The sequence below is a fragment of the Erithacus rubecula genome (genome assembly GCF_903797595.1).
Source record: "Erithacus rubecula genome assembly, chromosome: 3".
NCBI classification, from domain to species: domain Eukaryota; kingdom Metazoa; phylum Chordata; class Aves; order Passeriformes; family Muscicapidae; genus Erithacus; species Erithacus rubecula.
Window position 1 is genome coordinate 165760 of NC_136689.1, and position 24970 is coordinate 190729.

A 24970-nucleotide genomic window follows, 5' to 3' on the forward strand; every position below is an offset into this window, starting at 1 on the left:
GAGCTGGGACTGTTTCATCTGGAGAACAGGCTCAGGGCAATCTCATCCATTTGTGTGTCGGTAATTGCAAACTGTAAGGAAGAAACAAACAGCTGCTACTCAGTGATGTCCAGTGATGCTGAGAGAAGCAACGGGCACAAACTGAAATGCAAGGAATTTCATTTAAACAGGAGAAAGAAGTTTTGAACTGTAAAAGTTACTATCCACAGAAACATTCTGCTGGGAGGAACTATGGAGTATCCATCCCCTAGATATTTAAACATTCTGCAGCGTGGATAAATATCCCCAAGACATTTAAACACTCTGCAGCTGTGCAAGAGCCAAAACCACAAAAGTGAAAGTGGTTGAATAGCTTTGTCCAGATAAACCAGACAAGCTGCATTTATGCCTCTTGAAAAAGTGAAATGTGTAAACACACAGAGGAGGGTGCAGCAACAGCCCTGAGGGTAGCACAATCAAGGTAACTTAGTCCAGTACACAGCTCATACTCACTCTCTCCCTGCACTGCTCAGCAGAATTACATAGCCTTAAGTAAGGTCCATTCTACAGCTTGTTTACCTCCCTCATCCCAGAGGCTGCAAAGTTTACAAGTGATGACATTATTCTGCCTGGAAAGAAAATTAAATTTATTTTAAAAAACCAAACAAACAAAAACCAACAAAACCCCCTCTACTGAAACAGCCTCATTCCACAGCCCATGTGCCTCAGAGTAGGTCTGGGAAAGTCTTCCTCCTCCCTTGACCTTACATACCCTTCACCCATGGCAAGGCTGGGAAGGGGATGGAAAGTGCCAAGTGTTAAGGTGCTGAGAAGCTCTTGATGTTTCTCATCTCTCAAGTGCTGTTGGCCTGTTCCTGCTCAAAGAGGGCCATGGCTAAATGTGAGCGGGATGCAAGTCCTTCCAAGTTACTGAGCACACAGCGGTGGTACAGCTCCTCACTGAGCCGGGGGTTGCAGCTCCTCAGTGTGTATTTCTGCACCAGCCCCGGCTCCACAGCCCTGAACAGGTGCAGGCCAGAGTAGTGGAGGAACACATCAAATACCTCCATGCTCTCCAGCACCTCATCTCGGTCCAAGATATCGGCTGCGAGCTTGGTACGTGCTGTCATATAGTCAGAATTATAAAAGCAGGCCTCAGCAAAGGAATGTCTGTCAAAATGCCCATCTCTCAGGAAGTCGGTGTTGGAGGATGCTGTCTGCTCACCACGGTACACCAGCGTGGGGTTGAACTCCTGGAAATGCACAGGGAAAAAGACCTGCCAGTTGCTGATGGTATTCATGCGGCAGCGGTTCAGAAACTCCATGTTGATTTCTGTCCAGACGCTGGCCAAGAAAAACAGTGTGTCCACAGGGTGCTTCTTTGAGACTATATCCATGAGCTTCACTTGCGACGGCACCTCTGTTTTAACACTAATCCACGGGATTTTAACTTCTGCGTAGCGTTTCTCTAGCTCTCCTACCATGGCTTTGACTCCAGCAAAAACATCCACCTGACCAACTCTCTGGGCATCATAGGGATGGTAGATAAAGAGCAAAGTCAGCAAGGCATTATCGTGTGTGTCCAGTGTGTTCATAGCAAACATATCCAGGAAGTTGGCTACAAAATCTAGGTCCTGCACTGTCAAGGGAAGCACCAATTGCACGCGTGTGGCCTCTGTCACATACGGCATGGGAATAATTTCCACCTTACTTAAGGGTCGTACCAAGCTGACTCGCTTGGCCAGAACATGGCTGTGACCCTTCTGGGTGGCGGCCTCCAGGAGCAGGTCCAGGGTGTACTCCATGCCGCGCGTGGGGTCGAAGCGCCGGTAGCCGTTCAGCAGCTGCCGCTTGCTGAAGCGGAGCAGGGGCTGGTACAGGCGGTTCAGCTGCTCCACCGCACACTCGATGATCTCACTGACGTCTGCCTTACTGGCTCCAGAGAGCTCACACTTCGGGGAGCCATCAGCACAGGAGAAGAGGTGCTGTTCTGTGAAGTAGTCCCAGCTGATCACCTCAAAACGGGACTTTGGAAGGAATGGGGCATTAATGCCCACAGGCCAGGTCACACCTGCCTCACCTGCAGGGGTCAGTGCTGTCAGGTTCCTGATCTGCATCTGTGCAAAGAGAGCACAAACTGATCACCACTATGTTCTCAAAGAGGTCTAGGCCAGCTCCTCCCCAGGCCCATCTCACCACCGACATCTGTACATGGGTAGTGTTGCAGCAAGTTTTGGTAGCATGGTATCAGAAGTGCTGTTTCTGATACAAGAGACTATAGCCTGGGTCTGACTGACAGTTGCCCACAAACAGAAGCAACGATCCTCCTCCAATGTGCTGAAAATGAAGGAAATCTGTTTGGTCAAGGAGTTTTTGCAGGTAACCCTCACTACATACCTGGAGGTCCTCAATCTCCTGATAGACTCTGTCCAACTGGATCCTGCTGAACTGCTTGTGCAGCCGGTACATCAGGGTCATGTCAGACACAGGGTGCACTGCAAGAGCTGCTTGGAACTCCTCTTCTTCCTCCTTCTCTGGCTCAGTATTCTTGGCCAGTTCGTAAGTGTGATAATGCTGGCCCTGAAGCAGAAAAAAGCCAGAAAGACTGGCATGGAGCTTGAGTTCACAGAGCAGCTTTTCCTCACCGCAGACACACATCTGCTGCTCTTTCCATACTGACTGCAGTACCCAGAAAAAAGGGATAAGTTGTCCCTCCCACCCTGCACTGCATTCCCACTTGCTTCTGAGTACCAACATAACCCTTATCCTGCCTTCAAAAAACCTGTGAATAAGCCATGCTAGTAAGGTTGAAAATTAAATCTTGAGTGTGCTCTCTCCCTCAATATCCCATCTCTGATTCTGGGCCCCCTCCCCCAAGCCTGCCATAGCACAGAGCCATCTGCAACTCACAAAAAAGTCACCTGGCTATGCAGTAGAGAACCACCACAATTCTGGGCTTTGTCAGGCTCAGCTTAACACAAAACCTGAGCAGAGAGGTAGTACCTGGAGCTGGGAAACACAAGTGATGCCAAGGAAATCAATGATGCAACGACCCAGCCACTCATCTGGGCGCACACTGAGGATCTCATTGCGACAGCTGTCCAGGTGTGGGTGGAGCTTAAGCAAGAGGCTACGGGACAGCAGGTAGCCAAAGCCCCCGTGGCAGTAACGGGCCTGCTCATCTCCCCCGATGAATTCCTCTGCTCGCCCCAGGTACACATCTTGGTTAATACTCAGGTGTGTCACCAGAGCCTTGACCTGTTCAGCTTGGGCATAGGTGTCATCCTGCATGATGTAGAACCAGTCATAGTCAGAACCAAAATGTTGATGGATATAGTTCATGGTCTCATACATGAGCCAAATGGGCCTCTCGTCACCATGGGCCACCAGCACCATGCCATGGGGCACCTTGGCACTGCGCAGCCCAGTGAAGTACAGCAGGCGTGGGAAGTGGTGGGCCACTGTCTTGTTCACTGCCACTGCCAGTGTGTTCAGTGTGGCCTTGGAGGTCAGCACAGCCACAAACAGTCTCTCATGGAATCCCAATTCTGTCTGGATGTAGCGAGTTCTGTAAAGGAAGTACATACCTACATGACAAACAGCTGGAGGAGAAAAAAAAAAAAATCAAAGAATGATGGTAACTTGGGATAAGTCTTCAACTGCTGGAATCTTCCCAGGCTGAAAAAGCCAAGTCAAAGAGCTTAAACAGAAGACTCACTAATAAAAATCCCATTTTGTAAAAACACTTGCTTCCTTCAAGGCAGCTACAATCTCTATTATCTGAGCTAGAAAACTGTGCTGGTGTGATTAAAATTAAAATACCACAGAGCTAACCACTTGGAGCTTAGTACAAGGTACAGCTTAGCAGGTATGCTCAATAAAAACACAGGAATGATTGTTGAGTAGTCTCTAGTGCTGGTGGCTGAGGTGTGCTGGGGTGCAGCAGCTGGGGTCCTGGGTGCTGGGAGATCACTGAAGCCCCAGGCCACGAGCCAGCAATGGGTAGTGGTCTTTGGTCTCACAAATGGCACAAAGCCCTGCAGCACCTAGTGAACAATGGGAAGACTTCACACCAAAAACTACCACTGCACCACAAGGAATGTGAGGAAACATATGAAGAGCACACACAGAGACTGCGAGTGTACAAAAGCCCAGCAGTCCCTTTGTTCAGGGTCGCTCTGCAGAGGCACTGCCCTCAGCTGTTATGATGTTGCTGCACCACAAGTCAAATACTTAGAGAAACCAAAGGGACTCTACTACAGGAAACCTGGGGCCACGGAAACTCGTCTGGCAGTAGGAGAACAGGGTGTGGAAGGAGCTGAGCACGGCACCTGCTGGGTCACTCCAGCTGTGGCTGCAAAGGAGCCTCGGTCCCTGCAGTGACAGCCCAGGCAGTGCCAGTGTGATGCCCAGAGTGGCTCCTGCATGGTCAGGCAGGAAAACTTCTTTAACACATATGCTACGATTAAGTGATCAAAATTTTCTCAATAAGCAGACCAGTTAAAACAAGTTTTGAAAAATAATTGAACATGTTCTATTAAACATGAGCAACAAAACAACCACAGAATCCAGAATGGTCTGGGATGGAAGAGACCTTCAACATTATCTAGTTCCAACACCCTGCCACAGGCAGAGAGATCTTCCCCTAGACCAGGGTGCTCCAAACCCTGTCTAACCCAGCTCTGGACACTTCCAGGGACAAGGCAGCCACAACTCCTCTAGGTAACCTGTGCCAGTGCTTTGCTATCCTCACAGGAAAGACTTTCTTCCTAATATCTAATCTAAACCACTTCAGTTTGAAGCCATTCCCCTTTTCCCATCACTCCATGTCCTTGTTAAGCAGTCTCTCTCCACCTTTCTTGGCTGCTCCATTTCCAGTACTGTAAGGGTACAGCTAGATCACTGTGAAACTTCTTCAGACTGAACAACTCAAGTTCTCTCAGCCTTTCCTTCACCCCTCTAGTCATCTTGGTGGCTTCCTCTGGATTCACTCCAACAAGCTGATGTCCGTTTTATGTTGGGGATCCCAGGGCTGGGTGCGGCATTGGAGGTGGAGTCTCATCTGAGTGGGGCAGAATCACCCTCCCAGTACTGAGAAGAAATATCCTCACTCTTCAAGGGCAACTTTGCTGTCTTTTTTCCTCTCAGGTTAATTTCCTGAACACGTCTCTTACACCCCTTAAGGTAACAATCTTGGCCGTTGCCTTGCTGCACTACGCTCTTACTACAGAACCTATTTCAAACAGCAAATTTCACCTTGAACCTGTTCACTTACACAAAGATTGAGAACTTCCCACGAGAATATTTTGCTTGAAGGAAATCCAGGCCAGAAAAAACATAACTTACCTGAGCACTTTTTTGTAAGGCTTGTTAGGGTCTCTGTAATACGGCACAATGCGGGGCCTGAAGTCCTCGTGGCCCTGGCCTGGGCCCGGCCTCCCCTCCGCTGCCTCGGGCGGAGCGCCAGGGGCGGGCGGCGCCAGCGGGCCCGGTACCAGGCAGCGCTCCTCAGCCGCGCCGTGGCTCCAGGAGGCGCGCAGGAGGCTCAGGCTGCAGCCCAGGGACAGCCCGAGCAAGAGAGGCAGCGCGGGCCGCAGCGCGCTCAGCACCGCACCCAGGCGCATCGCGGCAGCTACGGCCGGGCCGAGCTCACGGGGAAGCCGCAGGACATGGCGGGCGCGGGGCGCTCGGGGAGCGGCGGCCCCGCGGGATGGCGGCCCCGGGGCTCTGTTACCCGCAGGATAGTGACAGGACGGAGGGCGACCCGGAGTTCCGAGCCGGGGGCGCGGGGAGTGACGGCGGCTCCAGCCCGGCCGCACTCCGCCGCTGCCACCTCACCTGCCGCATCGCCCCGCGCGCTTCCGCTTCCGCCCCCCTCTCGATGGTGCCTGGCGGCCGCTCTGGCCGCCGCCACCGGCGCCTCTATGGTATCTGCGGGGCGGGGCCGGGCCGGCGCGCGGCATGCCGGGAGGCACGGCGGCCGTGCAGACCGCGCTCCTGGGGCCGCGCGCCGCCCGGCGCCCGTGACGGTCCGCGCTGCCATTGGCCGGGGCGCCGAGGGGGCGGGGCGCGCGCACGCGGTCGCGGCGGGGGCTGTTGCGACAGAAGGAAAGCGCGAGCGGCCGGTGCGGGCGGGCCCGGGGAGCCGAGAGCGGGGAGCAGCGGGGCAGGGCCGGGGCGGGCGGCGCGGCGCGGGCAGCCCAGCAGGCGGGCGGGAACCCTCGGCAGGAGCCGGCGCCGCCGTGTGCTCCGGGCCGGTGCGGACGGCCCGCGGGGCCGCCGGGGCGGGGAACAGAGGCGGGGCGACCCGGGCCGGGCCGGAGCGGCGCGGCCTAACGGCGCCTGTCGCCCCCTCTGGCGCAGCTCCCACCCGCGCCATGCCCTCCGACCTGGCCAAGAAGAAGGCGGCCAAGAAGAAGGAGGCGGCCAAGGCCCGGCAGCGGCCGCGCCGGGTCCCGGACGAGAACGGTGATGCCGGGACGGAGCCGCAGGAAGTCCGGCCCCCGGAGGCCAACGGGACAGTGCTGCCAGGTGAGAGGGTGGCCGGTCCTTGCCCGCCCGGGGCGGGGGCCTGGCGGAGCCGCTCCGGACAGCGTGCGCTCGGCTGTGTCCCTGGAACACCCTGGGCATGGGTTGCGCGGAGCCGCGCGGCTGCGGTAGCTGCCGTCGGGACCGCTCTGCCCTGAGCACCCGCGGGCGCTGGGGCTCCGCACGGGCCGTGTGTGTGAAGGATGCCCGTGGCCCTCGTTTGGCGCATGGCAGTGTGAAGGTGGAGGGGGCTGATGGTGTTCTCCCCCTCTCAGACAGACGCATCTTCTGCTTCTTGATGCCCAGACCTCTTTGGGATTTTTTGGGTTTTCGTTTCGTTTGGAGTTTTCTTTCTTCCTGCAGAAACCACTTAAGCGTCTGAATTAATTCTCTTCTTACTGCAATTTGCTCTGACTCTCCGCTCACCTGTTTCTCTGAGACATTCCTGATTTGCAGAAACTAAGAGCCTGACTCTAAAAGAGGTTTTGTGCCTGTTAAACACAGAGGCTTTGCCACAAGGAGCTGTTAGTCCTAAAGGATTAAATAGGGCAGGTAACGCTTACAGAGGGATAGTTTCTTTTTGGGCCTTCCTTTACATCATCTAGCAGCCCGCAAGGTTCTTTAAGCTCAGCCGCAGCGCGCCGTGCCGAGAGGCAGTGGGTGTGTGGCACGGAGCCCCGGGGTCGGCTGGGGGTGCCCGGCGCGGTGTCGGTGCCGGGGTGTGCGGTGCCGGGGTGCCCGGCGCGGTGTCGGTGCCAGGGTCGGGGGTGCCCGGCGCGGTGCCGGGGCCGGCCGGGGGCTCCGGGCCCGGTGCGCTCCGAGCCGCCGGCGCGCGGGGCAGCCCGACCCCAGCCTGCCAATCGCCGTTCTCCGCCGGGCCTCGTTTGCATAGCGCCTCCCCATTGGTGCGGCCCTGGGGGCGGGCGGGGCTTCCCGCGGGGGTAGCACCGGGCGCGCTCCGGAGGGAACGGGCGCGGTCCCCGCGGAACTCGGAGCCTTCGGACAGTGCTCGGGCACGGGGGGCAAGGGCTGGGGTGTCTGTGCGGGGACTTCGACTCCATGGTCCCAGCGGATCCCTTCCGACTTGGATCACGTGGTTCTATGTGGGTGGATACCAGCATATTTCTTACTGAGCTATTTGTGCATCGGGGTAATAACACTCGCTTCCCCATTTTTGCTCACCCACTTAATTCTTTGTCGTCACTGCTCTATGGCATTGTCCAGAGGCGTCCCATGTCAATGCCAGTGACGTTTTTTGCTCCTCGGCTAAGGCGCATTTGCCATGGTGTTACCAGTGATTTTGTCAGGAGTGCTGGATGCTGACAGCCAGGGTGTCACTCCACACTGGCACAATCTGGTCTGCCTGCCAAGATCCTCAGTGCCGCTGGCTGCTTCAAAGGGCAGCATCTGTCACTCAGGAGTGAAATTGGCCTGTGACAGAAGGTCAGCATTACAGGAAGGATGGTGGTGAGTCTCTGGCACAGGTGGCTGAAGCTGTGGCTGCCCCACTCCTAGAAGTGTCTGAGGCTGGATGGGGCTTGGAGCAACCTGCTGTAGTGGAAGTTGTCCCTGCCCATGGCAGCAGGTTTAGAATTAAATGCTCTAGAAGATGTAACCCAAACTGTTTTAGGATTCTGGGATTCTATTATTTGCTTTTACTGTAGGAGGAAAGGAAGAGGGGCATATGCAGATGGACATCATAGCTTCTCAGAAAATTACTAGGGGCTGTTCCAATCATTCTGCTGCTTCTCTATTCTCAGCTTTCCCTTCTTTTATTTTCTAGCCAATTTGTTTCCTGGCCAAGCCTTTTCTTATACTTGCAGGCAATATTTCATATACGCCTTTCCTAGTCTAGTCCTTCCTGCAGGGGTGTTAGTCAGAAAACGGCTCACTGTTCTAGCTGCTCACCTACTTCTGATGGTTTAGATGACATTTAGATATTTAGCTGGTGGAAGTTCCTGCTAGACCATAAATATCCTCCTGCTAAACTGAAAAGCTGAGTGTCATTGCATATGGGTCTCCTAAACTCTTCTGTAGAACTAGAAGTTGCTTTTGTGGTCCTTGGCCTTTTGGTACAGGGGCTTAAGACTTCCCTTAGGTCTGTAAACCAGTAAAACCTTTGGTCTTCTCTACATACAGAGGTGGATGCTCTTACAAAGGAGCTGGAGGACTTTGAATTAAAGAAAGCTGCTGCCCGAGCCGTGACAGGAGTGCTGGCGTCCCACCCCAACAGCACTGATGTGCATATCATCAACCTCTCACTGACCTTTCATGGCCAGGAGCTGCTGAGTGACACCAAACTGGAGCTGAACTCTGGGAGACGCTATGGCCTGATTGGGCTCAATGGGATTGGTAAGCTGAGGGGAAGCAGCATGGCTCCCTGGAGCCATGTAAAGGTGTCATGCTGCTGAGAAGCTGGGCAGGTGCAGGTGGGAGGTGCTGGGAACCAGAAGGACGACTGTTAGACAGACATGGCAGGGACCCAGCAGTTTCTGTTCTTCCCTGTCTCCACCCAGGAAGGGGAATTACTGAGATTGCATTCTGGATTTCAGCTGTGCTTTTGATCTTTTTTCTGTGGAGAATTGGGTGAGATATCTCAGATTTGTTAATCTGCCCAATTCCTGTTTGCCTGATTAGCTTAGTAGAGCCAGTAAATCCAGTGCTGATGGTGTTGGTCAAAGAACTTGTACTTTGTGGAGGAGTAGAAGATGTGTGGTTTGACCTGACTAGGAAAACAACTGTGCAGTCCTTGGAGAAAGTGTTGCTACACTGAGAGATGCACAATATGGGTGTGATTGGAGAGGTGCTGGTAAGAGTGACCATTTGGTTTAAGTTTCAGGAAAACCCAGGTTGTTTAGGAATGAGTGCATTACTTTCCTCTATGTTAGAAGTCTTTGGAGTCTGGGATCCTGATACCAGCTGTCAGACCTGGTTAGAAAGCAGAAAGTACAACAAAGAGAAAGTTCCTCAAATCTGGGCAAGGGCTGAAGTGCAGTGGTTTCAAAAAAGCTTCTCAGTTTCTTAGTCCTGTCCTTGGGGTTGTAAGCCTTAGCTAGGAGGCCTGTCCTAGTGAGGCAGTGGGCTCTGCTGTGCTTCCAGTTCTTCTGGCTTCTTGGGAAAAAAAATTCCCCAGGATTTTCTGAGGTTGGAAAGGGAAGGAGTCACAGTGGGATCTGAGTGAATCTCGTCTGTTTCACTGTGACTGTATATCTCACTGAATGCAGCAGTTAATTGTGATTTTCTGCACACAGGGAAATCGATGCTTTTGTCAGCTATTGGGAAGCGAGAAGTGCCCATCCCAGAGCACATTGACATCTATCACCTGACCCGAGAGATGCCTCCCAGTGACAAGACCCCTCTGCAGTGTGTGATGGAGGTGGATACGGAGAGGGCCATGCTGGAGCGAGAGGCGGAACGCTTAGCTCATGAAGACGGTACAGGGATGCTTCCTCCATTTCCTTCCCTACCAAAGAAAATCTGGGTTCCTTGGGGAAGTTTTCACATGTTGTGGCACCTGTTTCCCCCAGCTGCCCTGTACTAATGGGGATGGATTGCACTTCTTTGGATGAATTATTTTGTGCAGCATCTGAAATGTGTCAGGCTCGGATATGGAGAGGGCTAGATAGGGGTAAAGCAGAGGGACTGTGAGGTTTCCCAGCTGTGCAGCAGTGCAGCTGGGAGCCCTTTGCAGGCAGAGGTGCTGACCAGCAGGCTCTCTTTCAGCGGAATGTGAGAAACTCTTGGAGTTATACGAGCGCCTGGAGGAGCTGGATGCTGATAAGGCGGAAGCACGGGCCTCACGTATCCTTCATGGCTTGGGGTTCACACCAGCCATGCAGAGGAAGAAGCTGAAGGACTTTAGTGGTGGCTGGCGAATGAGGGTGGCTCTTGCCAGGTGAGTGGAATAGTGCCACCTGTCTCCCATGAGAATGCGTGCCTGCTCATGAGTGCAGAGCCACAGACAGTTCTAAGAACTCAGAGCAGAGCTGAGAGGCTTTGGTTACCTGCACTTAGCCTGTGCTGGCATCTCCCCTGTCCTTGCAGAGCGCTCTTCATTCGGCCTTTCATGCTGCTGCTCGATGAGCCCACAAACCACCTCGACCTGGATGCCTGTGTGTGGTTGGAGGAAGAGTTGAAAACGTAAGCATGGAGGAGCTTGCTGCCTCTGTGGGTTGTGCTTTTCTCCTTCTCAGCATGTGAGCATGAACATCTTGTCAGCACGTAAGCAAGTTCTGCAGGAGTAACTGTATAGTTCTTGTGGGTGAATAAGTGTGTTGCAGTACCAGTGACACCTTCTGCCTGCTGCTGTGTGAGATTCTTTGATGCAAGGGCAAAGAATTCAGTTCATTTCCCAGTCTTGCTGCCACTGAAGAAATGGTAAATTCTGGTTTGTACTCCCAGGTTAAAGATGCTTCCTTGAAAGCCAGGAGCAGGCCTTGGAGCCTGTGTGCCAGCATTGTGTACTGTACCAGTAGCATGAGCTTTCCAGACCTGGCTCTCAGCTCATCTTCCTGCCCACCATTTCTCTATTTTCACAAACTGTAGTATCTGAGTGTGTTGGTTTCATCTTTTGCTAGTGTGTGCAGTGATTGGTTTTTGTAACAAAGGTAAAATGTTAGGGTGTAAGGCAGAAAGCTTAGAAACAGTTAGGAAGCTCAGATTATGGGATGTGCATTAAAAGAACTGTATTGTGTGAAGGCTTTGCCTTTGCACAGGTTTATCCATCACCTCTGTCAACTGAACCTTTTGTATCCTTGCTTTAGAAGTGAGGTGCTTTAGAAAAAAGCTTTGAACCTCTTTTTGGGAGGCTTAACCCCTCGTTGTCCAGATTTGGAGCAGAGCCAGATGCAGTGTGAATTATGGATGGGAGTCTTTACTGAGAGAAAGTAAGCAGTAAAGGTTGAAACTTCTTAGAAATGTGATGCCAGTGGAGTCAGCTGCCACATAGACAGCCAGCTCTGGGCTTTTTGTGATAATAGGCAAAGACTATGTAATGGTGCAGGGTGCTTTACTACAGTGAAAACTGTTGGCAGGGTTTACTCACTGCAGCTGATTGTAGCTGCTTTACTGGTGATTTCCCAGAGCTCTCATGTGAAGCCTTTGTCACCATCAGGGCCAACAAACAGGATTTCTTTTCCTAATTTTGTTTCTAATAACATACGTGTTGCCACAGGTTCAAGCGGATCCTTGTGCTGATATCCCACTCCCAGGACTTCCTGAATGGCGTCTGCACCAACATCATCCACATGCACAACCGCAAACTGAAGTACTACACAGTGAGTAAACACCCCGAGGAGCCTGCAGAGATGGGGCTGCTCTCTGCACCCCGAGGAGCCTGCAGAGACGGGGCTGCTCTCTGCACCCCGAGGAGCCTGCAGAGACGGGGCTGCTCTCTGCACCCCGAGGAGCCTGCAGAGCCAGGGCTGCTCTCTGCACCCCGAGGAGCCTGCAGAGACGGGGCTGCTCTCTGCACCCCGAGGAGCCTGCAGAGCCAGGGCTGCTCTCTGCACCCCGAGGAGCCTGCAGAGCCAGGGCTGCTCTCTGCACCCCGAGGAGCCTGCAGAGACGGGGCTGCTCTCTGCACCCCGAGGAGCCTGCAGAGCCAGGGCTGCTCTCTGCACCCCGAGGAGCCTGCAGAGCCAGGGCTGCTCTCTGCACCCCGAGGAGCCTGCAGAGACGGGGCTGCTCTCTGCACCCCGAGGAGCCTGCAGAGACGGGGCTGCTCTCTGCACCCCATGGAGCCTGCAGAGACGGGGCTGCTCTCTGCACCCCGAGGAGCCTGCAGAGCCAGGGCTGCTCTCTGCACTGCACACCTGATGCTCCATGCTCTCTTGCAGGGAAATTATGATCAGTATGTAAAGACTCGCTTAGAACTAGAAGAAAATCAAATGAAGCGATTCCACTGGGAGCAAGATCAGATTGCTCATATGAAGGTACCTGCCCAGCTGCATGAGCACCCTCCTGCCCTTTCAGTGGGCATCCCTGCCCCTTGCCAAACTTCACCGTGGCTTTTGGCCAACTCTTGTTCTGCAGAATTACATTGCACGATTTGGCCATGGTAGTGCGAAGCTGGCCAGGCAAGCTCAGAGCAAGGAGAAGACCCTTCAAAAAATGATGGCCTCTGGCTTGACAGAGAGAGTTGTGAATGATAAGGTAGGATCAGACATGGGATTGCATCTAGAGATCTGTATTTGAAACATGGACTACAGGAGTAGAAGGGTCTTCAGCTGACAGTAGGAATGACTGACAGAGCTGGTAGCAAGAATGAGATACCCTTCCTGATGCCAAGGATCCCTGTGCTCAGCATGGAGTAATGCTGAGCAGTGAGAAGAGAGGAGGAGTTTCCTAGGGGAGGGAGATGGAGTTGTTATACCAATAAGGCTATTTTGCAGGTACAGAAATCAGAAAAGAGTGCCTAAGGCTATAGGAGATAGGAGAGGATGCTCAGTGCAGCTTTTACTTCTGTAAAGAGTACAAATTTGTGTAAAAAGTACAAACATTTGGTTCAAAGTGAATGGAATTGGAATTTGTTAGCCAGCAGATGAGCTTGCAAGCAGCTCATCAGAATAAATCTGAGTGAGTTGCAAGAGTGGCTTATAAAAAGTCACATTCTGGTGCCTTGGTCTACAGCTGATGTTGATAGTACAGCATGGTTATAGCAGAATGGCTGGGCTGTCCTGTGTTTCAGGGTGTCTCACAGGTGGGTGTTCTGTGTTAACAGACTTTATCATTCTACTTTCCACCCTGTGGGAAAATTCCCCCTCCTGTCATCATGGTGCAGAATGTCAGCTTCAGATACACCAAGGATGGGGTGAGTATGGGAGTATGCATACAGAGGTCACTTGTATTCCTGCCTTGTTGGGAAGTGGGAGACTTTTGGCTGAGCTTCCTGAGGGGGCTGCAGTGTATGACTTGTGGAGCAAAGTTCTTGGCAGTATTGATGCTGGACCTGCTGCAGACAGAGCATTACAGGTGCAGCAGGGAAGTTCTGGAGAGTACTGAAAAGATGCAATGTTTTATGGTTTTTGTGGTTTGCAGCCATGGATCTATAATAACCTGGAGTTTGGGATTGACTTGGATACTCGTGTAGCTCTTGTTGGACCCAATGGTGCTGGAAAGTCAACGCTGCTGAAGCTGCTCACAGGAGAGGTTTGTTCCACACATTTACCCTGCTCTGGGCATTTACTTTTGGGGTAGTCTTCAACAAAGTGCACTTGTTTGCTAGAACACCCTGGTCCAGGTCTTATAAGTCCTATGGTCTTGTTGAAACATAGGGCTTTTCCTTTCATATTGCTGTTCAGACTGCCTCCCCTCTGCCAGACTGGAGATGGCTGGATTCTGTATTTCTGGCATACTGCAAGAGGAGAGATTTCCTGGTGAAATTATTTTATTTTTCCCTTCTAGCTGCTGCCCACAGATGGGATGATTCGCAAGCACTCACATGTGAAGATCGGTAGATACCACCAGGTACTCCCTACAGCAGCCTCCAGGGACAGGGAATGCTGAGGAGAAACCTGTCAGGAATGAGGAACCTTGCCCCTCTAGTTCTGCTTCTCAGGCTTCTCCCACTGCTGCCTCTCTTTGTCTGGAGATGGGAGAAGGAACTGTTCCATGGAACGGTCTCAGCTCGTGTTCTTACCCTGCAAAGAGGCGAGCTGGGGTTCATTCTCCCACCTGCCATGGTACAGCTGCTTGCCTTGTGTTGGGTGGTGGACAAGCCTCCTATTCTGAAGCAGCACTCCTGTTCCTGAAATGGAAATTACTCCCTAGTAGTTTGGCACAGAGGCTGTCCTGTGGGTGAGGTTACTGGCTCCTGTGTTCTGCTGCTCATCTGGTACCAGAGGGGTGCAAAGGGGGTAGTGCTTAGGGCCATGAAGTGGTTAGCCTGCACAGCCTGAAGCTGACTTTTCTTCTCTATAGCACTTGCAAGAGCAGTTGGACTTAGACCTCTCACCTCTGGAGTACATGCTGAAATGCTACCCAGAGATCAAGGAGAAAGAGGAGATGAGGAAAATCATTGGCAGATATGGTCTGACGGGGAAGCAGCAGGTGAGTCTGAGATGTTGAGGTTTGCTTTTTGTTTATTAGGGGAGTAGAGGTTCTGTGTTTTGTTACTCTACTGATACCTGTCAGTGTGATACAGTGTGCAGCATGGCACACCACATCAAAATGCTATTTCCTTCTCTGTCTTTGAAATTGGAGGAAAAAAATAACTCATGGCTCATGGGAACTTTGTTTGGATCACAGTAATGTTTGAATTGGAAGGGGTGAGCCCTTCAGATTCCAGGTGAAAACAAAGCAAGTTCTGGTATGGTGCTCGACCTGAGCATGTTTTAATTTTAATTTAAACTGTCTTGCTTCTCTCTTATTTCTGAGATTAATACCAGGCAGAAGTGCTAGAAGGTTCTTAGCTGTTTGTAGGGTCCACTTGGCTCAGACAAGAGAGTGTGCTCACCTATGGTGCTCTAAGTCCAGGCATGACATGCTCCTGTACATGACACATCCTGTGTGTGGCAGTTGTCCACATGGCTGCAATTCAGCATTGATTTTTACCTTGGTTTAGCCCATTTGTCACTGCAGAAGTTTAGTTTGATTGTTGTGTCAGTGAATACCAGTCCGACCACTCCTTAGACACCTTGGCACAAGCTGGGCTGTGTGTACAGTCCTTCAGAAGCCCCTGGAATTCCCTTCTTCCCTGGCTGGGAGAAGGTTAGTGCAGGTATAAGGCTGACTGAACATTTGTCTTGTTGTGTCGTGGAGCTGCTGGGAGCCCACAGTGAGACCCCAGTAGTTTGGGTGGGAGTGGCAGGCTGTCAGGTCACTGCAGAGCTGTGAGCCATGTGTGTGTTGGGCAGGTGAGCCCCATCAGGAACCTCTCTGATGGGCAGAAGTGCCGTGTGTGCTTTGCCTGGCTGGCCTGGCAGAACCCTCACATGCTCTTCCTGGACGAGCCCACCAACCACCTGGACATAGAAACCATAGATGCACTGGCAGATGCCATCAATGAGTTTGAAGGAGGAATGATGCTTGTCAGCCATGACTTCAGACTCATCCAACAGGTAAGGACAGTTGTGAGTTTCATCAAAGCACGTTTCTAGCATTTTAGTAATTAAAACAAAGTGTTTTTAACTGACTGGCTCTTACACATCCCAAAAAGATGGGTGAATGAAAAAAAAAAAAAGATTCTCTGTGTTCATGTTAAATAATTACTGAGCTAGCCCAGGATCACATCAAGTACTTAAAATAAAATAAAAGCCACCACAAATGTCAAATGCTGATCTATCAACTGTAGCTTTGGCTGCAAGTTCAGGTATGATTTTATTTTTCACTGTGATAGATCCAAGTAGTTCAGGTCAAGATCTACTTATGTTTCAATTACCAATTTAGCAAGAAAGGCTTTTCATCTTAATCCATGGACAAAATAAATATAAAGGGGCCTAGAATTTTAATTTCTAAAATCTTGTCTAAATTATGCAGAAAACACCAGGGAATCTGTTTCTCTGTAGATACTTTTCTTTGGTAGTCTAAGTGTAAAAGTTATTGAACCTTCCTTGCCAGACTCCTGAGAGTAGTTTTCAGTTAACTTCCCAGTTTTGGTAAGATTGTAATGTTGTGTGCTGCACACGTCTCTCCTGTGGCTCGGGTGTGTTTGCTCGCAGGTGGCACAGGAGATCTGGGTCTGTGAGAAGCAGACAATCACCAAGTGGCAGGGGGACATCCTGGCCTACAAGGAGCACCTCAAGTCGAAGCTGGTGGACGAGGACCCGCAGCTCACCAAGCGGACCCACAACGTGTGAGCGCGGGGCCGGCCGCGCGCCGCCCGCCTTCTAGGATTGCTGCAGTGCTGCTTCCCCTCCACCTGCCTTGCACCTCTGTGTCCGGACAGAGCTGTTCTCTCCTGGGCTGGCTACCTTTGGGCAACTGTTTCCTTATTTAGAGGCGTCCCGTCTGAGCCAGGCCTTGGAATCTTGCTTGGGGTCACAGCAGTGGCCGTCGGGGTGTCCGAGCTGCAGTGATACACAAGTGGAGACCCCAGCCCAGCTTCTCCTGCCTTTTCCTTCCCAATTTCTGCTTCAGTTAGATACTTCAAACTCCTCCGGCCTTGGTTTGTTTTTAACTATTATTTAACAGTGTAATTAACAGATCTGCCCGAGAATCCATGAGTCAATAAAGAAAGAAAAGCAATCTTGTCTTGTTTTGTGAGCCGTGGTAGTTGGGGTGTGTTGGGATGAGTCAGCAAGGGCTGAGCTTTGAGTGAGATGAGCCCTTCCTGCTAAATACTCATTTCCTCAGTGCAACCAAAGCAGTGGCCAGAACTTGGGGCGAGGTGAAGTGGTGAGCAGTGAGCTGTGATGCCGTGAGCAGGGTCCTCCCACCTGGGGCACCTCTGCTCAGCCAGGCTGAACACCACAAGCCACGGAGCTTCTGCTGTGACAGTGACAGACACAACTTGGAAGTGTTCAGAAGGATCAGTGTTAGAGACAGCGGGGATCTAGGGAATGTGTTCTCACCAGCACAGTGGCTCAGTGGTTTGGAATTTTGCTTCACCTTGAATTTTCCAATAATGAGATTCAATAACGTAGCAATTTTTTCCTTGCAGCTTTCACTAAAGACTAATCAACTGAACTTTACTTTTATTTTTGTTCTCAGTTACAGATTTTTGGAAAAGTTGTTCAAACCTCACCCTGAGCCACATAAGCTTGAATAAAACACATTTTTCATTTATTATTAAAGGGTACTAAAGAGAAGAGTAGCAAACTGAACCTCATAGCTTTTTTTGATCATGAGTTTTAATGACCTCTGACGCAATAGTGGCAGCACCGGTCACAGGAAAGGTTCATGTAGCCCAGCAGCCCATCCAGCACACAAGTGGCTGGGTGAGTGGAAGGACAGGACAAACAAAGGAGCTGTGCTCCCATGCAGTGCATTCTTTGGTGCCAGCTGACTGGCTTTGGCTTTTTGAATAGGGTATTTCCTTATTTTTTTTTTCTCAAAGGGTCCATCCAAGTTGTGACTGCTGTTGTGGAAGCACAGAGTGTCATTTATAGGACAAATGTCACAATGCAAGCTTCTTCCAGTAGATAAAATAGCACCTTCAGATTTTTCACCAGTTCAAGCAATGATCTGAGAGGAGAAAAATATGTATTCTGGGAAAATAATGCAAATTAGTATAAGTGCTTCCAAGTTCTGCAGAAAGATCTAGATGGCAGTAAATGTGACTTGGATGAGTATCTCACAGTGGAGGACTTGGAAGTTATCAGGTAGAGCGAGGGAATGAAAACTCCCAGGGAAGTGATTACTCAAAAGATTGATATGTCACAAGTTAAACAATTAAAATTGCACGTCTGTTTATGTACGTCCCTTTGTTCTGTTCTCTAGGTTGTAGGAAGTGTTGGTGAGGTGGAAAAGGTTGTGAAGTAGCTCTGAGAATGGTGATGTCAAAGAGCCCTGACTGAACTAAGAGCTGTTTGTCCTGTGCTTTTCCTTACCAAAGATTTGGCAACAATTTGTTTCACTACATTTCAGATGTGGGATAATAAATGCAGGATACAATCTTGCACTGAGTTCTTTAGAGGTGGTAAGTCCTGAGAATGGCCTGGGGACACTGGTGACAGCCAGCATGATGGGCTGGAGCATCGTTGTGGCTCATGGAACCAGAAGGGCACTGTTAGCTTGCTGCTGCTGCTGCTGCAAAGAGAGGAATTCTCAGATGCTGACAGGTCTCTGACTATAGACAAGGATGGCAGATACATGTTTAAAGCAAAAGCAGCTGTAGCTGCACTAGGGGTCACAGTAGGCCAAGACTTGTAAAATGGAATCTGTAAATATGCTTTGTCAGCCTTGATTTAACCTCGATTTGTTCTGTGGTGACAGTTTGTTGGGCTGTGCTGAAGCAGCTGCAGTCAACAGATGCTCAGGACCACTGATCTCAGAGACAGTCACAAGCTGGGGCAGTGCCACTTCAAACTGTTTCAGCTGAGAATTTTCTGATTTTGCAGAAAAGCAAAACTATCAATAAATTCCAGGAATTGCTCCTTAGTTGCTAGGATGGTCATTTCTGTAAAGGAAGTGACCCGGTGCCTGCACAGTCACACTTGCCTGTTATCCAAAAGAAATGTTGGCTCTAACACAGCCACAGGCAGAAGTAGCAGGTGCAGTCTTGTGGGATTGATTCCCCTTTGTGTGTGCTGCAAGTAGATCCATACACCACACCAGCAGCAGCATGAGCCAGGCCCAGGGCACGGCAGCCTCCAGCACATGCAGTCCAGGGAAGCTGATGGCAATTCTCCAAAGCAGAGAGTTCCCAGCTGACTGTACTGCTCAGTGGATGAGCCTCCATCCTTGGTGTGTGAAGGCTCCCTGCGCCTCATGCTGAGTGTCCAATTGCTGCTCCTCCACCTGCAGGCTCCCTTCCAACTAAATGGGGTTATTTTAGCCAAGACAGCTGTGTGCTTTTCACTGTGCAATTCTGTGCATCACGAACGGGGGGGCAGCTGGGGAGGGACACAACAGCCCCCAGCTCCTTCAGCACAAGAGCCCCTCCCTGTGTGCTGGGACCTGAGACCAAGGTAGCTCAGCTCCCATTGCAAGGGGGGTGGTGGCATGTCCCTGAGAGTGGGGAGCCTTGTACTGCTCCTTGACAGTGCACAGCCCCTTACAAAGCACAAGTGGTGATGTCTCCTGCTCCTCACTCCCAATGTTAGTCACCCCTGTTTTGAGAGAGTCCCACTACCATTATCTTCACTAGCCCATTCTCCTTCACAAATGCGCTGACGTGACCATTCCAGCCTGTACTGCCTCTTCACTGATGTTTCAGCTTCTGGGAGCAATGACCTTGTTTGCCACAGTTATTTGCACGAGGGGAGGGTGATCAGGTGCCTCCCCATGAGGACAGGCTGAGAATAAAACAATGCAGTGAAACACTGTGGGCTGCACAAGCACTAGCAGAATCGTTGACTGATGAAAAGGTCTCCCAAGCTCACTCTTTGGAAGGTGTGATTTGCTCGGGATGTGCCAGTGTGGCGTGTGTACCTGAACAGGAGACTGAAAGTGAGATTAAAACATAAATGATGTTGGACGTTGGAATGAAAAGCAATAATTCGACTTTTTTTTTTTTTTTTTTTTTAATTCTTCATAAAGGAGAAAAGCAAAGAAAATAGAAAAGAAGGAAAATGACAAGAATAATTATGCAAAGCACAGGAAAGGGGTGACCAGCGCCACGAGTCCAGAGCTGGCCTGTAGAGTGCAAGGGGGGAGATCTGTGTAGGGTGTGCTGGTTCTTCCCTGGGGAAGTCCTTCTGAGGACTGGCAAGCAAGCCAGATAGGGAGTAGAGCCACGGCAGCCAGGCCAGCAGGGTGGGGCATGGAAAGCCTCCTAGCAGCAGCCAGGACAGTTAAGGACAGAAAAGACATCGACATTTTGTAGATTTTGCAGTCGCTGTGGCAAGTTAGGTGCGTGGTTACTGAGGGCGGTGAAAGTGGAGACTCGCAGCCACGTCCTGGCACAGCACCGTGCGGAGATCGTCTTTGCCTGCTACAATTTCACTGGCTGCTCCTTAGCATCTGGCCAAGTTTCCCTGATGTATCAAAAGTTTATTACTCTGTTGCCTGATGTATCACCTAGAAGCTCTTTTAATGGCCTTCAAAGAGGGTGCCTCATTTTCTAAAACAAAGCAGTCTCTGTTCTTTGCTGGTACAGACCTTTATCTTTGAGGAGGCGACGGAGGAACGTTCCTCACTTTGGCTGTGCCATTGCGGCTCGCTCCCCTCGGCAGCCCGGGCTGCACTGCTCTCGGGATGCCGAGCAGCCCCTGGAGCTGCAGTTCTGCTCCTGCCCTGGAGATGGGTGTCTCTGACCGCCCGAGCGCAGATCCATTGCTGCGGCGCCGGCGGAGCCCCTGGCTCCCTGGGGCCGTGCAGCCGCCCCGGCCGGCAGCGGGCTCCGCCTGGAGCTGCCGATCTACGGGGGAGGGACCGGGGAGGGACCGGGGAGAGACCGGGGAGGGACCGGGGGGAGACCGGCGAGGGACCGGGGAGTGACCGGGGAGTGACCGGGGAGTGACCGGGGAGGGACCGGCTGTGTCCGGGAGATGTCGGGGGAGCCCCAGCCGAGTAAGCCTTTAAAGGTGCTGGATTCTCCAATACTCCACTTTTGCAACCTGCTTCGTGTCGCCCTCCCATTTCCCTTCCCCGCTAAGGCTTGAAGAATGGAGTTGGAGATCGGCCTCACGTTCCTCCTCCTCCATCCCTGCATGTCCTGGGAGATGCGGCAGGCAGTGCAGGTGCGCTAAGGCTGAGAGGCAGCAGGAGGAGGCTGCTCTGGGGATAAGGGGGTTCCACACGGAACCAGCCCAGCTGTCCCTCTCCCATTTCCCCCATGGGGGTGGGCTCATCTCTGGCCGTGCAAGGATCCTGCTGCTCATTTCCCCAAAGTCCTGCTGCATCTGCCAGGAGTACCTGCTCAGGATGTCACACACGGTTGTCTTTTCCCGAGGTGCACTCTGTGTTTAGTTGATGAGCTTTGTGAGGACCATGATCAGCTCAGCTGCTTTCACACTGGGATTGTGGCTCCAGTGAGATCGGGGAGAAGTTGCTTTTATGCTTTGCCACCCACTGGGGATTCACAGTGAGTGGTCACTATGAGAACAACTCAGAAGTGCTCAGGTGACACTAAAAGCAAAACTTGGAGCCTGTGCAGGGTCTCTTCCAAAGTGTCTTGGACCTGCCTTGCTCCATGCAAGCCTGCCTTTGGGTGTGCCTGTGTCTTCACGAGTCTCACAGCAACTCTTTAGTGCTGCAGCACTGCGTCATTGTCATGTTGCATGTTCCTGGCCCCATGTCTATATTCTGACTAAGCTGTGCATGTCTGTGAGCTAGAAACAATTAATTTTTTTGGTCCTTTCTTCAACCACTCAAAAAGATCACTTTACGGTGAATGAGCATTCATGAAAACATCACCAATGCCTGTGTCCTGTTTTCCTTTCTGTAAGAGCAATGGCTTGAGAGTGTGCGCTCTTTCTCTGACACGCGGGAGGACCAGGAGGCAGAGCATCCCTGAGATGTGTTTTGAGGGGATGTGTTTTTGGGCTGCAGAGCTGGCACAGTGTGCAGACCTGTGTGCATCCCTTGTGCCACATGTTCCTCGTGCTGCCAGGTGGCTGCTCCGGTGCCTCATTAGACACCGTTCCAAACAGCAGAGTCGGGGCAGGTCAGCACATAGAAGGAAATGAGCTGGTGATGGATAGCCCTGGTGCTGCCAAAGCTGTTAAAATATGAACCTCTCGTGTACAGCTGGGGCTCCAGCAATGGGCTCTCATCCTCTCTGTGCCCCACTGCCAGTGTGTGGGGATGGTGCTGCTCTGTGTCACTTCTCTTCTGTTTACTCTGAGGTTGTCTGCTGCCGCTGAGCGCTGGCAGCTCGTGGCGGCCTTAGAATCCCTGCATGGAGGGAAGGAGAGGGGTGATGATCAGAGGTCAGGCAGGCACTCCCCCATCAGCAGATGCACTGTTGCCATCCCTGTCCCTGCCAGTGCTGTAATGGGGCCAAGCACCCACAGCATCCTTGGAGCTGTCTTCTCCCCAGCAAGGGTTGCTACAAATAGTTTGTTTCCTTGGGTTTTTTATCTATTTTCATGCTCTGTTTGTTCTGGATTCTTGGATGCAATCAACAATAATTCTGCTTTCTTCATCTCCCCTGCTCAGGATTGTGCTTGAGGGTGTGGGAGGTATTCAGAGAAAAAGTAAGTCTTACGTTACAACTATAACTGCTAGGGCTATATGAAGGGGGTCAAGAGGCATCCTTGTCCTCATCCTTGTCCTCTTCCTGTGTAGCCCTGATGCCAAACTGGGCAGAGACAGAAAGACCTGCTGTCTGGTGAGGTGCTCCCTGACGTGGAGCCCTGGGGGCTGACTCGCAGTGCCCTGTGCCTGGGCTGGAGGTCACTGGGATGGGGACAGAAGGTGTGTTCTCACATGGGCAACGTGCATCAGCCTGGGCCCAAGACAGGTACCAGAGGTGCCCTGTTTGGTTTCCAAGGAAGAGGAGGAGGAGGATGTTTCCATGTGGCCCCATGCAGGGTGTGGGGCTGGAGAAGAGGATGGCACGGGCAGAGTGGCCCCATGAGGAATGGCTGCTGCAGGCCACACGCCGTTTTCCCATTAGTGAGTGTTTAGTTCAGCGTTTTAAATAATTGTGTCCTCGGAATGATATTTAAAATCCATTTGGGAGGCAATGAGGCAGGAAAGTGCTTGTGCCATTGTGATGACGCTGCGCAGGCCGTGCCACACATGCATATTCCAAACTCGTTACAGGCTGTTTCCACGCATGCTGCCCCCTCCCCACTGCCTTCTTCTGAGGTTCTGAATGCATCTCCCCCCCCATGGCTGCAGGGCCTGCCCTATGCAGACATTGACTCGACAAGACAGACACGGTGTGCTCTGGGGTGAGAGACAAGGCACGGCCAGGCCATGGCAGCTGTCCATGGGAACAGAAGTGTGAGGGGCACGCCAGGTGGTGGAACTGCTGTTCAGGTGCCCTGGCCTTCACCTGTGGTCACTTTCTCACCAGCCCTTGGACTCGTGTCCCTGCAGGTTCCTCACCCTGCAGTCCCAGGGCTTTCAGCTGCTGTGCTCTGGGCACTGTTGGAGGAGTTCTCAGCTATCCTAGGCTGGCTCTGGAGCTGAGGACAAGCCTGTGCACCTGGATGTCCGTGGGAGATGCAGGAGCTGGAGAGACCAGGTATGACAGAGCTGATGGAGCAGCAGCAGTCTCAGCAGTGCTTCTGTGGGTGCTGGTTATTGGCTGGCTGGGAGAGTGGCCTTGCTGCTCTTTCTGTTTCTGCTCCTCTCTGGCTGCTGTGTGGGCTGCTGTGTGTCCCCTCAAGCCATGCAAGACACAAATCCTGTACGGGAGGACAAGGCAGGATTCAGCCCTTATCCTCTTCTTCCTGATCATGTTCAGGCCCTCCTAGCCAGGGTCCCAGCTGTGGTTTTCCTCAGTGCTACCTTGCGACCAAACATCAGTGGGGTGAGGACAAAAGCCCCAGGTGTACTTAAGGACATGTGGGACTCTGACATTTCTGTCTTTTGCTCCGTGACCCAGCTGGCTGCTCTTCTGGATAGGAAACAGATCACTCTGACATCCTTTTTCTGCCTGCACCTGAGGGCTCTCAGTGCCCTTCATGTCCCTGTGGAATTTCCTACTTGTCACCTCTGGGTGCTGGGTTGGAGATGCTGGAGGTGGCTGCTTGTCTTTTGTGGGTTTGGGGTATTTTTATTTTTTTAATTTTCCTAATGTTTTTTTTATTTGTAGTTTTGAGTCAGTTGGTTTGCCTGAAGCAGTTTGAGGGATTTTTTTTGTTGTTAGCCATGAGAATGCAAGAAAATGTCGAGGGTTGCTGGTGCAGTCAGGAATGTGCAGACCCAGGTCTGGGAAATGCTGAGTGTGAAGACCCTGCCTGCCCTCAGCCATCATGCAGGGGGTAATGGGGTGGGTAAACTGTAGTTTACCCCAGGAAAACCTGCAGTCAGGGTGCTCCTCTCAGGGTCCTTTCCTGGATGGTCTTGGGCACACGAATAGTGCTGAGGGGGAGGGGTTAGTTTGGGATTCTGCTCCCAAGCCCACAGCTGGGGGATAATGATGACATTGGTTCCAGTGGTAGGAACAGCACAAGTTGTAAAGACAGGTTGGAAAGGAACTAAGGGTTCTTAATTTCTCCTTTTCCTCATCTCTTAGGGAACCCAGAGTGCCTGTACTCAAAGATCCCCAAGTCAGGGCTGTTGCTCTGAGCCCCTCAGCTGTCTGGAGGAGACTCTGTGAAGCTTGGATGTGGATTCCACGGTGGAGCTGGAGATGCAGCCACTGCATCCTTCAGGAGAACAATGTGCTCCCAGTCCAACACCAGTGGGATGCTGCAGGTGCTCACTGGCACAGAGCATCTGTGCAGTGCCTGTGGGAATGTTTGGCACAATCCCAGTCCTGGGACTGGCTCATGGACCCTCTTCAGCTTCAAGGTTCTTACATAAATGTTTTCTTTGCTCTGGAAACAGCTGCCAAAAGGAACATAAGCAAAATCTGGCTTCCTGTTTGATCAGCATCTCCAGCCACACCACAAAGAACTTTATCACAGTTTAGGACCAATGTGACAGGATAATGTGTGTTGTACAAGCTGCTTTTCTCAGGGCTCAGGCTCTCCTCTCTGCCCTTCTGCATCCTGCTCAGCCCTGTGGGCAGCCCTAGGGAAGGGGTTGATCCCAGAGCAGTGTGTGGTACTTGTGGGGGTCTTTTGTTCCCTGTGAGGAAGAGCTCTGTCCTTAGTCCTTTATGACTTCTGGCACTGAGTCTGATTCAGGCCTTTCCCAAGCTCCCCCTCACCCACCCACCTCCCTGCCACGGCTGCCCCCCTTGCTCTGCCCCTTTCTGGTGGGACTGCTGTGTGGAGTGGGGGCTCTTTGCAGAGACAGC

The 24970-nt window shown here is 51.9% G+C and overlaps 2 protein-coding genes across 3 annotated transcripts; one reads left to right on the forward strand and one right to left on the reverse strand.

Moving 5' to 3' along the window:
- Positions 1-613: 613 nt before the first annotated feature.
- CHPF2 (chondroitin polymerizing factor 2) lies at positions 614-5952 on the reverse strand. 2 transcript variants are annotated; one of them, XM_079301201.1, is made up of 4 exons: positions 5326-5952; positions 2983-3547; positions 2377-2559; positions 614-2096 (listed from the first exon to the last, which is right to left on the reverse strand). In XM_079301201.1, the coding sequence occupies exons 1-4, from the start codon at positions 5601-5603 to the stop codon at positions 834-836; spliced, it is 2289 nt and encodes a 762-aa protein (XP_079157327.1). In that variant the 5' UTR covers positions 5604-5952; the 3' UTR covers positions 614-833. The 2 variants fall into 2 exon arrangements, with proteins under 2 accessions (XP_079157327.1, XP_079157328.1); XM_079301202.1 differs by having other exon boundaries at positions 2983-3581; positions 5326-5850.
- On the forward strand, positions 5946-16692 carry LOC306799751 (ATP-binding cassette sub-family F member 2). The gene is made up of 15 exons (XM_079301200.1): positions 5946-6104; positions 6343-6510; positions 8647-8859; positions 9759-9941; positions 10231-10402; positions 10552-10647; positions 11681-11783; positions 12345-12440; positions 12541-12660; positions 13229-13318; positions 13546-13656; positions 13912-13974; positions 14428-14556; positions 15363-15566; positions 16167-16692. The coding sequence occupies exons 2-15, from the start codon at positions 6357-6359 to the stop codon at positions 16302-16304; spliced, it is 1872 nt and encodes a 623-aa protein (XP_079157326.1). The 5' UTR covers positions 5946-6104; positions 6343-6356; the 3' UTR covers positions 16305-16692.
- The last annotated feature ends 8278 nt before the right edge of the window (positions 16693-24970 follow it).